We start from the raw sequence: 13,762 nt of genomic DNA on the forward strand, positions 1-13,762 counted from the left end.
TACTGTAATTCACTGCTAACTTGAGGATGCAGATAAGCAGTAACAGCTGGTAGGTTTGAAGAATATGAGTAATACATAATTATTGCAATGAGTTCTCTTACTGGTGAGTTTATGCCAAATGATAGTGCAACTTTAATTAAAATTAGTTGGATAGGAACCAAAAATATAAAAGTCAGTCATAAGTCATTTAAAAAATTGTAATTTTCCATCAAGAGATGAGTACTGATTGGAAAATGAGGGAAAATAATGAAAATAAGCAATATATATCACACTTTTCAATGGTCTTCTAGTTAATATATATATAAATTGCCCTAGCATTGAAAATAATTAATCTCAATTCCCAAATGTAGTTACACACAGACATACAGTATTTCTTTCTCGGGCAACATAAGATGAAGCCTTTTGGAAGGAACAAAGAGCACATTTAGACTCCAGTGCCACTGCTCGCAAGGTATAATTCTGCAGTGATTTACTATGACTTAGTTAAATTGAGATAATTTCTGTCAATTACCTACAGTATTTTAAACAGCAAAATCAAGAGGAGGCAAAATTGAGGTGACATGTAATGTATGATACAGTCTTATTTATGCTATCCTTTGCATGCTAGTTTTATTTAGCTGTTGTCATATGCATATTAAATATATATCTACCATTGTTGATTTAAACTATAGCCTAGTGATATAAAAGTCCAAAAATAACCTATTCTATGTCAGTGAGAAGACATGGTGTTCTTTCAAAGGACACATTGGTACAATTTAATGATGTACTTCAGACGGATGAATTAATGGTGTTTGTGAAATTTGTATCTATTTCAGCAAGCAAATAAATAGATGTTGCATCAAAGTACCACGCAGCCAAATACTCACAGTTACTAAAAGGTATGAATTGGACATAGTGAAAAAGTTAATTCTGAATAACAAACTAATAATCATATCTAATCTAACTGTGCAGTAAATACCACCACTGAAAGTTACAAACGCATTGTGTTCAATTATTTAGGTTTCATATTCATTTTCCATCTTTTAAGTTAGCCAGCAGGAAGAACTGAATGGCTTAAGGCTGGCACAACTGATCCTTGTTTTTCCCCAGTTGGGAATAACTCCCCACGTGCCCCCTTCCCCCAACTTAATATAAAGAAGAAACTAGCATAGGGTAGGCAGAATTATGGTTTGATTTCTCCAAAGATACAAAGACTATAAACTTCAACACCCTGTGTTACTATTTCATTTAAAGACTACTTTAGAAACAGACGATTGCCTGCCTTAGGCTTCCTCCCTACCCTGATTGCGAGGCCCTCCTGAACCCCTCCCTGCAATGTAACTCGAGAGCTGGGGACCACTTCTTCAGTCCAGGTCGAGGCCGCCTGCTGCCCAACGTTGTGCTTCCACCTGCTAGCTGACACTTCCCACTGATTCCAGACAGGACACTGATGGAGGTGATTGAGATAGGCCCGGGAGTTAAAATCTCCTGCGACGGTTTGCTGTCTGACTCCCTCCCGAGTTAAAATCAGGGCTTGTGAGCAAGACATGTTTTCGTTTCAGCTGGATTCCCCAAACTAAGCATTACTCAAGAGTTAGTGTGCCCATTAAGATAGTGTGCAGCATTATTGCAGGTTTGCCCTAATCAGCAGCTCAGTTGTTACACACCTAATGCCATGAAAGTGCATTAATCAACTTGAGGCTTCATGTAAATATACAAAAGGGGAAAAAATGTTAACCCTTCCTTAAAGCTCACTCACTAAGAGAAAGGTATATCCACATATTTTTATGAAGACCAAGAATCATCCACAGTGTTAACAGAAGTGGCAGCACGTCCTAATACATTTGAAAGAAGATCACCAATTAGCAGTTACAGCTCTTGCTGTTTGTTTAGGAGCACCTCTTCTCTTTTGAGCTTCAATCTGTTTAAAGTCAGGATTATATAGAATTACATGGAATTTACAGCACAGTAACAGCCCATTCAGCCCAACTGGTGTTTATGCTCCACACACACATGAACCTCCTCCCACCCCTCTTTATCTAACACTGTCAGCATAACCTATTCCTTTTTCTCTCATGCATTTATCTAGCTTCCCTGTAAATATATCCATGCTATTTCCCACACCTACTCCTTGTGGTAGCAAGTTTCACATTCTAATCAAAGATTCTGGATGCAAGCAGTGAAAAGTTGTCATATTTTGTCAAAGATTGTTGCTTCAAGTGCAGAAGCTGAAGTGATAGCTTCCAACAGACTTCCATCTCAGTAATCTTAATCAAGTTTTGATTGTAGGAGATTCTTTTTGTGGAGCCATGACCGGGAAATATATGGGAAGCCCAGGATTGTTGACACAAACAAGCTCCCTGAGTTGTCTAATCCATTGCCAGAACCAAAAAAGTGTGGAGTGTAGCTCAGTTCCGCAACATGTGGCAGGGTAGTTAAGATCCATATTCTGAAATAACATCTGTGAACTATTTTTAACTGACTCCCTTTCGCTCTGTTATGCATTAAGATATAGTGGGTTTCAATTTGTACTTTCCGCTAATCTTGCAGAGAGCCAGGACAAAACCTTTTTCCTGTCCCTTCCGCATCTTTGTTCCTTCTTTGAGAAATAAATTGTACTTATTTGATGTGACTAGAGTTGGAATGGTTTCATGGGATATATTTTTCTATATTTGTGGTTTGATAAGGAGATCCTGTTGAACCTACTTCCTTCGCTTCTCTCCTGAAAGAGCTGACTCTTGCTTGCTGTGCTTCCATGTGTGCTAACAGTCCTCCTGTATCTCACTCAATCTTTGTGTGTGATATTGGATATCGAGCGTTGACAGGATTTTCCACCATATAGAACATAACACTTAAGTCTGATTAATGATTATCTGATACCATCATGTTTGCTCTTTCCAGCAGCTATCATTGGATAATGATAAAGAGTTGTAAACCCTGCTGAATATTTTTTTCTCTACCTAGTTCAGAAACAATGGTGGCTCACCATCTTCTGACCTGGCTGGGATCAGCTAACTTACTACAAATGGGTGGCACAGTGGCGCAGTGGTTAGCACCATAGCCTCACAGCTCCAGCGACCCGGGTTCAGTTCTGGGTACTACCTGTGTGGAGTTTGCAAGTTCTCCCTGTGTCTGCGTGGGTTTCTGCCGGGTGCTCCAGTTTCCTCCCACAGCCAAAGACTTGCAGGTTTATAGGTAAATTGGCCATTGTAAATTGCCCCTAGTGTAGGTAGGAGAATGGTGGGGATGTGGTAGAGAATATGGGGTTAATGTAGGATTAGTATAAATGGGTGGTTGTTGGTCGGCACAGACTCGGTGGGCTGAAGGGCCTGTTTCAGTGCTGTATCTGTAAATAAATAAAATCAGGATCAAATGTATAAACATCGTGGTCTGTATGGTTCAGTTTTCCAATATAGAATGCATTTTATCTATTCAATCATGGGTGGATCAATACTACCAGATTTAACACACCTTTACATTACAGGTTAGGCTCCTGTGAGAGCAACACTTAAATTGAGGCCTGCAACCTTTGTGTGCCACTTTCTTCTGTTTACATTATTATATGCTGTCATTCCAATTCAGGGCCTATTGAGACGTTTTTTTTTTTGGCTTGAATCCATGCTTTGCACATGTCTGATTCTCACCGCAGCTCATCCAGGAATAGGAACCTAAAACTTACCATTTGAGAAAAACTGGATGGCTTTTGACTGATGGCTCTTTATTTGCATTGCATCTTATAAAGGGAACAGGAAAGCAAAGTTGCATTGACATGTATTTTAGGTTGTCATTGTAACTAACTATATTTTGTGAGGCCTGTATACAGAAGAGAATTTGGAATTTTGCTGTCAAGGTCAACTGCTAAAGAAACCTAAACAGGATAGTAAACTTTGCCTTACTTGCCCAAGTCATTCAAAAGTATTAGAGGATGATTTTACAAATTAGATAGGTGAAATAGTTTTCAATCATTTAACAAAAAAGCTAGGAGCTTTAACAGAAGGTACTACCCCTTTGATAAATATTCTTAGCTGACATTTAATCCATGTTGCCTATTACACCCTGGAAAATCTTTACTCTCTCCCATCCTGTTTGTTCTCCCTGTTATGGCCTCCATATTCACTCCCTCATCTCCAAGGGCTGCAGATTTCTGCAGATCTGGATCACCACACCTGGCTGGAACACATCAAATGTTATTGGGCCTCACTCTCCTCTGCCTAAACCACCTCCTACTCTAGGATCATCCTGGAAAGCAAAGATAACCATGAGCTTCTTCTCTCCACTACCAACTGTCCCTTTAAATCCCTTTCCCCATTCTATCCACCCTCGCTGCAACAAGTCTGAGGAGCTCATGGATTTCTTTGTCACAAAAATGGAGACCATCCATTCAGCTGCCTCGGCTGCTTCTTGCCTTTCCCCTTACTCACCAATCCAAACCTCCCACCAAGCCAACCCCCTCCTCAATCTCTCTGCAGTCTTTGACAGTCGACCAAACGGTAATCCTTCAATTCTTCTCCTTCATTATCCAGCTCAATGGAGCTATTCTTGCTTGGATCTATTGTTACCAATCTGCTCGTAATCAGAAAATCTCCAGCCATGGCTGCTGTTCTTGTTCCTGCACCATTACCTCAAGGAACTATCCTTGTCCTTCCCTTCCTCATCTACATGCTACCCCTTGGAGACATCATTCTAAAACTTGGGGTCACGTTCCACTTGTATGCTGATTGACACTCAGCCATACCTCTCTGCCACATATTTTGACCCCTCCACTGCCTCTGTGCTGTCAAATTGCTTTCTGACATCCAATCTTGGTTGGGCTGCAATTTCAATGGGTATTGAGAAGACCAAAGCAATTGTCTTCAGCCCCTGCTACTAACACTTGACATAGATCCCATCCCCCTCTCCAGCCATTATCTCTGGCTGAACCAAACTGTTCACAACTTCTGCATCCTATTCTACCCAAAGCTGAGCTTCCAACTCCAAAACTTCTCCATCCCAAAGAGCGCCTACTTCTGCCTGTGTAACATCACCCACCTCTATCCTGCCTCAGCCCATCTTCTCCTGAAACTCCAATCTCTGCCTTCGTCACTTCCGGACTTGACTATTCCAATGAATGTATGGCCTCCCATTAAAGAAAAGAAACACTTGCATTTATAAAGCACCTTTCAGGACCACTGGATGTCTCAAAGCACCTTACAGCCAATGAAGTTCTTTTTGAAGTGTAGTCGCTGTTGTAATGCAGGAAACGTGGCAGCCAATTTGCGCACAGCAAACTCCTACAAACAGCACTGTGATAATGACTGGATAATCAGTTTTTTTGTGATGTTGATTGAGGGATAAGTATTGGCCAGGATACCAGGGATAACTCCTCTACTCTTCTTCAAACTATCACCATGGGGTCTTTTACAACCACCTGAGCAGACAGATGGGGCCTTGGTTTAACATCTTATCCAAAAGATGGCACCTCCTCCAGTGCAGGACTCCCTCAGTACTGCACTGCAGTGTTAGCCTTGACCTTTATGCTCAAGCCCTGGAGTGGGACTTGTACCCAGAACCTTATAACTCAGAGGCAAGAATGCTAACAATATTCTCTATGTCCTGTAAACTTCAGCTCAACCAAAACTCTTCTCTCCATGTTCTATCCTTCATCAAGGCCTGATCACTAATCACTCCTGTTCTTGCTGACCTACCTTGGCTCCCAGCCCCAACAGGTCTAATTTGAAATTTTCATTCTTGTTTTTCAATCCCTTCCCTACCCTTACCTATCTTTAACTTCCTTTTGACCTACGCTCCTCCCAGAACTCTCGGTTCCTTTAACATGTCTCTGGGCATCCCCAAATACCAATGATGACCATCTAAGCCCATGGTCTCTCCACCTGCCTCTCCTCCTTTAAGATTCTACTTTTAAAACCCACCTCTTTGACCAAGCCCTTGGTCGTCCCTCCGAAAGTCTCCTTCTTCGGATAAACAAATGTCCATTGTTAATAAAATTATGCCTCTCTGACATGCCTTGAGATGTTCTTCTATATTAAAGGCATTATATAGTGCAAGTTGTTTTTGTTAACTGAAGCCCTCACCCTTGAGATTTGTGCAGTTGTTTGGTTTTCTTTAGACTTTGCACTTTGGATACGTGAAATTGACACTGCAGACAGGAGGAGTTCAGATACCGGAAAACTATAATTAGATGGACAGACACAAGAGCTTTATAACCTTCCCAACCAATGCACGCTTCCCCCACCCCACCACCACCCAAAACTGTGCACATATCAGAGTATGGTTTCAGTGATTTGGTCCAAGTCAACTTAAAAGTAACTTTCGTTCAAGTCAGAATTTTCAGGATTAATATGACGTTGCAAAGCATTGGCTGTTTGCTCCCTCTCAGTTTTCTCCCCTTGTTGCTTCCCTCTTTGAGTTATATACAGATGTGTGTGCAGCATGTAATATGATTTCCTGCATCTTTGGTTGTTGTATTCTACTGTCTCATTCTCAGACTCGTCTCCTGCAGAGAAGAACATTTGCAGATCTTCATCAGAATGGATTCATTTGCTCATGGCTTGGATCGGCCTTTTGGCTTCTTTAAAAATTGATCTTGATTTTAATATTTTCCCAAGAAAATGACTTCTTGTGGAAAAAAATCGATCAAACAAATAACACATGATATTGTTGCTTTTACCCTTCCCTCTCTCTCATTTTCTAAAATATTTTTCTCATCCTTCTTGCAACTTCCTCTGTCAGACAGCATTTATCATCAAGCAAGGCAAGCCAGCAAGGTATTAACAGGGATTTATAAGTAAAGCTCATTATAATGGGAAATAAGAAAATATTAAGTTGTTAGGGCCACTATTTTATTAACATTTTTCTGACATTATAGCACATTCGACCATAAGGCTCACTGCTCAGAAAAATCTCAATTACTCCAAATACCAATTAGATAATGAGGTGTCCAAGCACAGATTGTTACCACATTGGCCACAATTATTCAGATTCAAGTTTTTGCTTGCTAATAATATTTTCTTCTCATTCCTGCTCATGATAGATTCAAAGACCCAGATCTTCTAAGTACACCTATCGAGGGGGTGAGCTAATTAGAAGATCATATCATCCATTCTGACGAAACGATCATGGACCAGGCTTGGTATAACAAGCATGACATGGATTCAAAAACACAGCCTCTGCAAAGCAAAGTTGAAGGAGAGTCTGGTGCTCGGCAACTCTTGGAGGAACATATAAAATACATCACAGTCATTGTGAAACAATTAAACAAGGACATCGAGGTAAGATTTAATCTATGTCACTACAGGTTTAAGTATAAACTGTTTCAAATGTTTGCAGCTTAGGCGACTAGATGGTTCCCTCAGTAAATGCATTGCCCTGTGTGGCACTGAGTCCTAGAGACCAGGAAAGCCACAGGTTTTTATCCTTAGTCTGCATTGAGTTCTGATGCTTGTTATTTGCATTACTTTCCAGTCTTATTTATACCAGCGCTCTTGATGTTGGTGGCAACCCTGTCAAATAAGTAGGGCCTCAATCTTTTGTGTAAACAATGTATATGTCACTGTGTAAGGAAGCAGTGAACAGTGAATTGAAACTTTAATAGGGAAATTGGTGCTTACTAATTCTTCTCCAGATTTAATTAGATAGTATTTGCAATTGAACCTTTGTACTAACTGGTTATTTCTTAGTACAAATTCAATATCTCCTTGTTAGCTGTAATATAGTATTCAGCTTTATTCCATTTAATTTGCAAAACCATAAAGATAGAATGACAGACTGACTGATACCAGATGTTAGAAACTGAGAAATCATTTTATGTAAACTACAGTTAGTTTACAAACATGCAGTTTGATATGCTTTAATTAACAGAGAACTGCAAACCAGTTTGGATTCCTATATTACCTTCCAGATTCATGTCAAAATAGAGTCTATTTAATGTTATGATTCAAAGTTAAAAAGCAATTCCACCTGTTACAGGTAATCAGATAGGCTGTCTACCGCCAATAGCCCTTCAATTAACTTCAGAAAAGTATGTAAAATAGTGGTGAAACTAGAGTTTAATCCTTTTTAATCTGTGCTATAACATTTTTGAAGTTCTTTATTTGTCACTTCCTTTCTCCCAGTTTAGATTTCCTTGTTTCTTCTTCAGTTTATTTTGGTCCCGTTTTTCTTCCTTCTTGTCACCATAGCAGCCTCCAGTGATGAAAGGTCTCCATTATGTTACAAATGAAACTCTGTTAATCATTTAACAGTAAAAATGCAATCCTGAACAGTTAAACTGCTTTCTTGTGTTAGAAATACATTAATGTTATTAAAAAGAATTTAATTCATTTAGGAACAAACTTCTTCAGCCTTTTAAAGGAACATATTCCAGTGCAAGTTATGTGTATAAAATATATCCCTTATGTTTTTTTAAAATTTGTTGAACATGGTGGACCTTTTTCTTGAACCACTACAGCCCTTTTCTTTTTATGCATTCATTGGCTATGGGCATCGCTTGGAAGACCAGCATTAATATCCCATCCCTAACTGCCCAAGGTGGATCTGGTGAACCGCCTTTTTGAACCGCTTCAGTTCGTGTGGTGAAGGTACTCCCCCAGCGCTGTTAGGGACAGAGTTCCAGGATTTTGACCCAGCAACAGTGAAGGAACGGCGATATATTTCCAAGTCAGGATGGTGTGTGACATAGAGGGGAACTTAGAGGTAGTGGTGTTTCCATGCGCCTGCTGTCTTTGACCTTCTTGTTGGTAGAGATTACAGGTTTGGAAGGTGCTCATAGAGTCATAGAGAGATACAGCACTGAAACAGGCGCTTTGGCCCACCGAGTCTGTGCCGACCATCAACCACCCATTTATACTAATCCTACATTAATCCCATATTCCCTACCAATGTGTAGAGATTTTCAGGGTTCAGGAGGTGAGTTACTCATCGCAGCGTACACAGCCTCTGCCCTGCACATGTAGCCACCACGTGGATATTGTTGGTCCAGTTTAGCTTCTGGTAACTTCCAAGGTAAATACATACAACTCTCTAATGTATATGGGCAGCCACCATTATTCACAGATTGAACTAAGCATTACAGTTTCCAGAGATCTGACTTGTGCCAAGTTCAAAAGTGAGCAGGTATGATAAAGTAATGGACCTGTCCTGAGGACTAATAATCCAGAGAATGTCAATTCAAATTTCACTTTGACAGTTTGAGAATTCAGTCTTATAAAATATGTGGTGAGTTGCTACAGTGCATTTTATAGGTGGTGTACACTCCTGCGACCATGTGCCAGTGGTGGAAGGAGTGAATGTTTAAGGTGGTGGATGGGAAACCAGTCAAGCACTCTGCTTTATTGTGGATTTTGTCATGTTTCTTCAGTGTTGTTGGAGCTGCATTCATCCAGGCAAATGGATAGTTTTCCATCACACTCCTAACTTGTGCCTTGTAGATGGTGGAAACTCTTTAGGGAGTCTGGAGGTGAGTTACTCACCACAGAATATTTATGTGGCTGGTTCAGTTAAGTTTATGGTCCTTGTGGTACTGGTGTTGGGTAGCGAATTCCAAAATATTGACCCAACGATGATGAAGGAATAGTGATGTAGGTCCAAGTCAGAGGATGGTATGTGACTTGGAGTGGAACTTCGCAGAGATGTTGTTCCCATGACATTGCTGCTCTTTGTTCTTCTTGATGATAGAAGGTCACAGAAGTTAGAGGTGCTGTCAAAGTAACCTTGGTGAGTTGCTTTAGTGCATCCTGTCGATTGTACATATTGCAGTCACAGTGCGCCAGTAGTGGAGAGAGTGGAATAAAAACAAGAAACGCTGGAAATACTGAGCAGGTCTGGCAGCATCCGTGGAGATAGAAGCAGAGTTAATGTTTCAGGTCAGTGGCGTGAATGGATCCTGATTCCAGTGGCAGGGGCACTGATTAAGTAAACTGCTCTATCCTGGATGATGTCAAGCTTCTTGAACATTGTTGTGACTGAACTCATCCTGGTGAATGGTAAGTATTCCATCACACTCCTTACTTGAACCTTGTAGAATGTGTAGAGATTTTCCGGTTCAGGAGGTGAGTTACTCATCGCAGAGTACACTGCCTCTGCCCTGCACATGTAGCCACCACATGGGTATTGTTGGTCCAGTTCAGCTTCTGGTAACTTCTAAGGTAAATACATACAACTGTCTAATGTATATGGGTAGCCACCATTATTCACAGATTGAACTGAGCATTACAGTTTCCAGAGATCTGACTTGTGCTATGTGAGTGGGTATGATAAAGTAGTGGATCTGTCCCAAGGACTAATAATCCAGAGAATGTCAATTCAAATTTCACTTTGACAGTTTGAGAATTCAGTCTTATAAAATATGTAAATTTTAAAAAGCTGGTGTCGGTAAAGTGAGCATGAAGATATTGGATTGTCATAAAAACCCAACTGGTTCATTGATGTCCTTTGTGTCTGGCCTTTGTGTTTTTCGCCAACATGGTTGACTCTTTTAACTGCTGTGCGAAGGGGCTTAGCAACCTACTCAGTTGTAGCAAACCACAACCAAATAGAAGGCCCAGGGCAACTAGATGGGCAATAAATGCCAGCCTTGCCAATAATGTCCACATCCCAAGAATGAATTAAAAAGTGCTAGTGAGATTATATAGTGGTACACAAATAAATTCTGAGCAAGTACAGATTAATTAAGTTCATAATTTATTGCTCAAGTTTTTCTCTGTTTTTCTTTCTCCCTTTGCCTTTATAGTCTCTTTTGTCACACAGTATTCTGACAGAGGCTAGACCTCCAGGTGTGTCAGTCTACACACAGCACAGTGGCGCAGTGGTTAGCACCACAGCCTCACAGCTCCAGGGACCTGGGTTCGATTCTTGGTACTGCCTGTGCGGAGTTTGCAAGTTCTCCCTGTGACCGCGTGGGTTTTCGCCGGGTATTCCGGTTTCCTCCCACAGCCAAAGACTTGCAGGTTGATAGGTAAATTGGCCATTATAAATTGCCCCTAGTGTAGGTAGGTGGTAGGGAATATGGGATTACTGTCGGGTTAGTATAAATGGGTGGTTGTTGGTCGGCACAGACTCGGTGGGCCGAAGGGCCTGTTTCAGTGCTGTACCTCTAAATAATTAAAATTGACAGGGAGGTGTGCAAGAGTGATCTGGATAACTTCTTTTTAGATTTTACATGCCCCTATGTTCAGAAGCACCTGGCCTCCATACTATGCCTTTCTGCACTGGTACATCTCAGATCAAGAGCTGACCAAGTGTGGGGTTGTGTGTGGTGACTCCATAGCCAACCAATGGTCCATTGCTGTTCTAGTACCAGTAAGGGACTATTGAGTAATCAAAGTCAAGACCATATATCTCACCTATAACTATTGTCTAGTTTGCGATATTCAGGAAATGACGTGTAAAGTTATTCACTTACTGTCAAAAGGACTAATGTGCTTTTCTATTTTTCAAGAGTTGTTAAGAGTTTAGGATTTTATTGGCTGTTATATTAAATTACAAACTATTGCTTCTGAAGTCATGCTTACTGCATTTTTGTATTACTCCACTTAAACAATATTGAAACTGTTGGCTTAACCAGTTCCAGTAGCACTTTTAAATTAGTCTGGGAAGCAAAACAGAAAATTGTCATCTAATTGATTGCATTCCAATCACAAAAACTAGTTACAATAACTAGGGGGGCTTGAAACTAAATTTAACCAAGATTAATCTCACCCTTCAAAAATATTTCAAAGGAGAAAAGATTACGAATCATCAGTTTAACACATGAAAATTTCAGAATTTTCAGAATTTTAGATTAATTTACATTTCTTTGTGTTGAATAATAGAGTATGTAATAGCTAACAGAAAAAGAACTGTAACACTGTGTTTTAGTACAATAAGCATGTTGTTGTGAGACCTTGGCTCAGGTCCAGCTCATACGCAAAGAACAAAGTCAGAACTCTCACTAGTGTTACAGTGGCAGGTGCATTGAGTGGGAACAGTATTACAGTTCTGAAAGTCCACAGTCCAAACATCCATCAGCATATGACATCAATCTGCCAGGCTGGATCTGAAAAATCACGTGCACAGGCAGTATGAGCCAAGTGATGTGTCATACCAGAACATCTTCTAAGGTTGAGGCAATCACTGACAAGTGTGCAGAAACTTTCACTTCCAATTTCCACATCTCCCTTGCCTTCACGTGTTCCATCTCTTACTTTTTCCATGCCTTCCTCGACTCCACTGTCTCCATTTCTGGGGATATGCTGTCAACTAATATCCACCAACACCCACAGCTACCTTGATTACACTGCCTCCCACACCGCTTCATGTAAGGACTCTATTCCATTCTCGCAGTTTCTCTAGCTGAATTTTATCCGGCCCTTGGAAATGATCTGGGATGCGGTGGGGGTAGGGGGGCAGGGTTTGGGAGGAGGGCACAAAAAATGATGTGGAGTGGTGTCGCGCAATGTGCCCAATGTTGTCTTGGCCCCATTCTATTTTATTTCCAGCAGGCACTGTGGCAGACAGAAATCTGCATGGAGGCCAAGCAGGCCACTTAAGTTGCACATTGGCATTCAGCCAATGCCAGAGGGGCCCAATGCCGCGTGGAGGCACCACCAGGTGAGACCTGGCAGCCTCCATACCAGCTGGGTGGGGGGGGGGGTCTCTTTGTCTGGGGGCAACCCCTGGCTCACAGAGGGTCTCCCCCACCCAGCGGCGATGAATGCCCCCACTGCAAGATATCCCTCCGGGCCCTCACCAACTACCACCCTCCCCCCCCTCAACCCAACCTCCCTTACTGGGGCCTGCCTGATTGGCTCCAGTGAACCCGACCCCACTTAGCTTGGTCCCGAGGTCTCTTCCATCTTAATTGTTCTGGACCTCCTGCAGTACTGGCTGTGACCACTGTTTCTGGTGGTGCTGCTGGTACTGATGAGCTGCCGGCCAATCTGATTGGCCAGCAGCTCTTGGGCGGGTTCTTGCCCCTTAAAAGGATGGAAACCCCAGTGGCGGCCAGTTAATTGCCTGCCCGCTGTTGAATTCGGCCAGGGGTCCGATTGGGAGCTGAGGTTGAATTGCCCCTTGCCCGCCTTCCAGATCTTCACCAGGACCCCCGATGCTGATATAAAATTCATCCCTCTGGCTCCATTGCATCTGTTCTGATGATATCACTTTCCACAACATTGCTTCTGACATGTCTTTTTCCTTATCTGGGGTCACCCTTCTGCTGTAGTTGACTGATGCTACAACCATGTCCAAACCATTTTCTTCACCTCTTCCCTCACCCCTTCCCCTCCCTCCCAGAGCCATGATAGGGATTCCTTGTTCTCAACTTTCACCCCACCAGTTTCCACATTCGTGGATCACCCTCCGCTATTTCTGCCACCTCCAGCGCGATGTAACCACAAAACACATCTTCCCCTCCCCTTTCAGCATTCCGGTGGAACCATTCCCTCCGGACTCCCTGGTCCGCTCTTCAATCACCCCCAATACCCGCTGCTCTTCCCACGTCACCTTCCCGTGCAAGCGCAGGAGATGCAACACTATAATTTCACAAAGGTGGTTCCTTCCCTATAATCAGGTAATTTCCTCCTTGCACGTGAAGTTCTTTCAATCAAGCCAATTTCAAGTTTATCATAACTTGTACACATCTTTTGGGTGTTGAGCATCATAGCTGAGCCTGATAATGTCCTCACATGATATCTACACTAACTTTACAATAAGGATCACTGGATAACAATCTGAAGCAGAATCCATTCCTGAATATTTTCCTCCCTATCCTAGGCCTTTGAGGTCAAGTATAGCACACCAGTTGCTG

General features: G+C 41.8%; 1 protein-coding gene across 3 annotated transcripts in view; it reads left to right on the forward strand.

Moving 5' to 3' along the window:
- LOC137352455 (protein FAM81A-like) overlaps positions 1 to 13,762 on the forward strand; it is a 37,121-nt gene that overhangs the window by 3,656 nt on the left and 19,703 nt on the right. For 2 of the 3 annotated variants that reach the window (XM_068017916.1, XM_068017917.1), the window contains exons 2-3: positions 816 to 878; positions 7,010 to 7,247. In XM_068017916.1, coding sequence (XP_067874017.1) covers positions 7,095 to 7,247 — 153 coding nt within the window. In that variant the 5' untranslated portion in view covers positions 816 to 878; positions 7,010 to 7,094. The remainder of the gene's footprint in view (positions 1 to 815; positions 879 to 7,009; positions 7,248 to 13,762) is intronic. The other variant, XM_068017918.1, reaches the window with a different exon arrangement.

Source organism: Heterodontus francisci, chromosome 38, assembly GCF_036365525.1.
Source record: "Heterodontus francisci isolate sHetFra1 chromosome 38, sHetFra1.hap1, whole genome shotgun sequence".
Lineage (NCBI taxonomy): Eukaryota > Metazoa > Chordata > Chondrichthyes > Heterodontiformes > Heterodontidae > Heterodontus > Heterodontus francisci.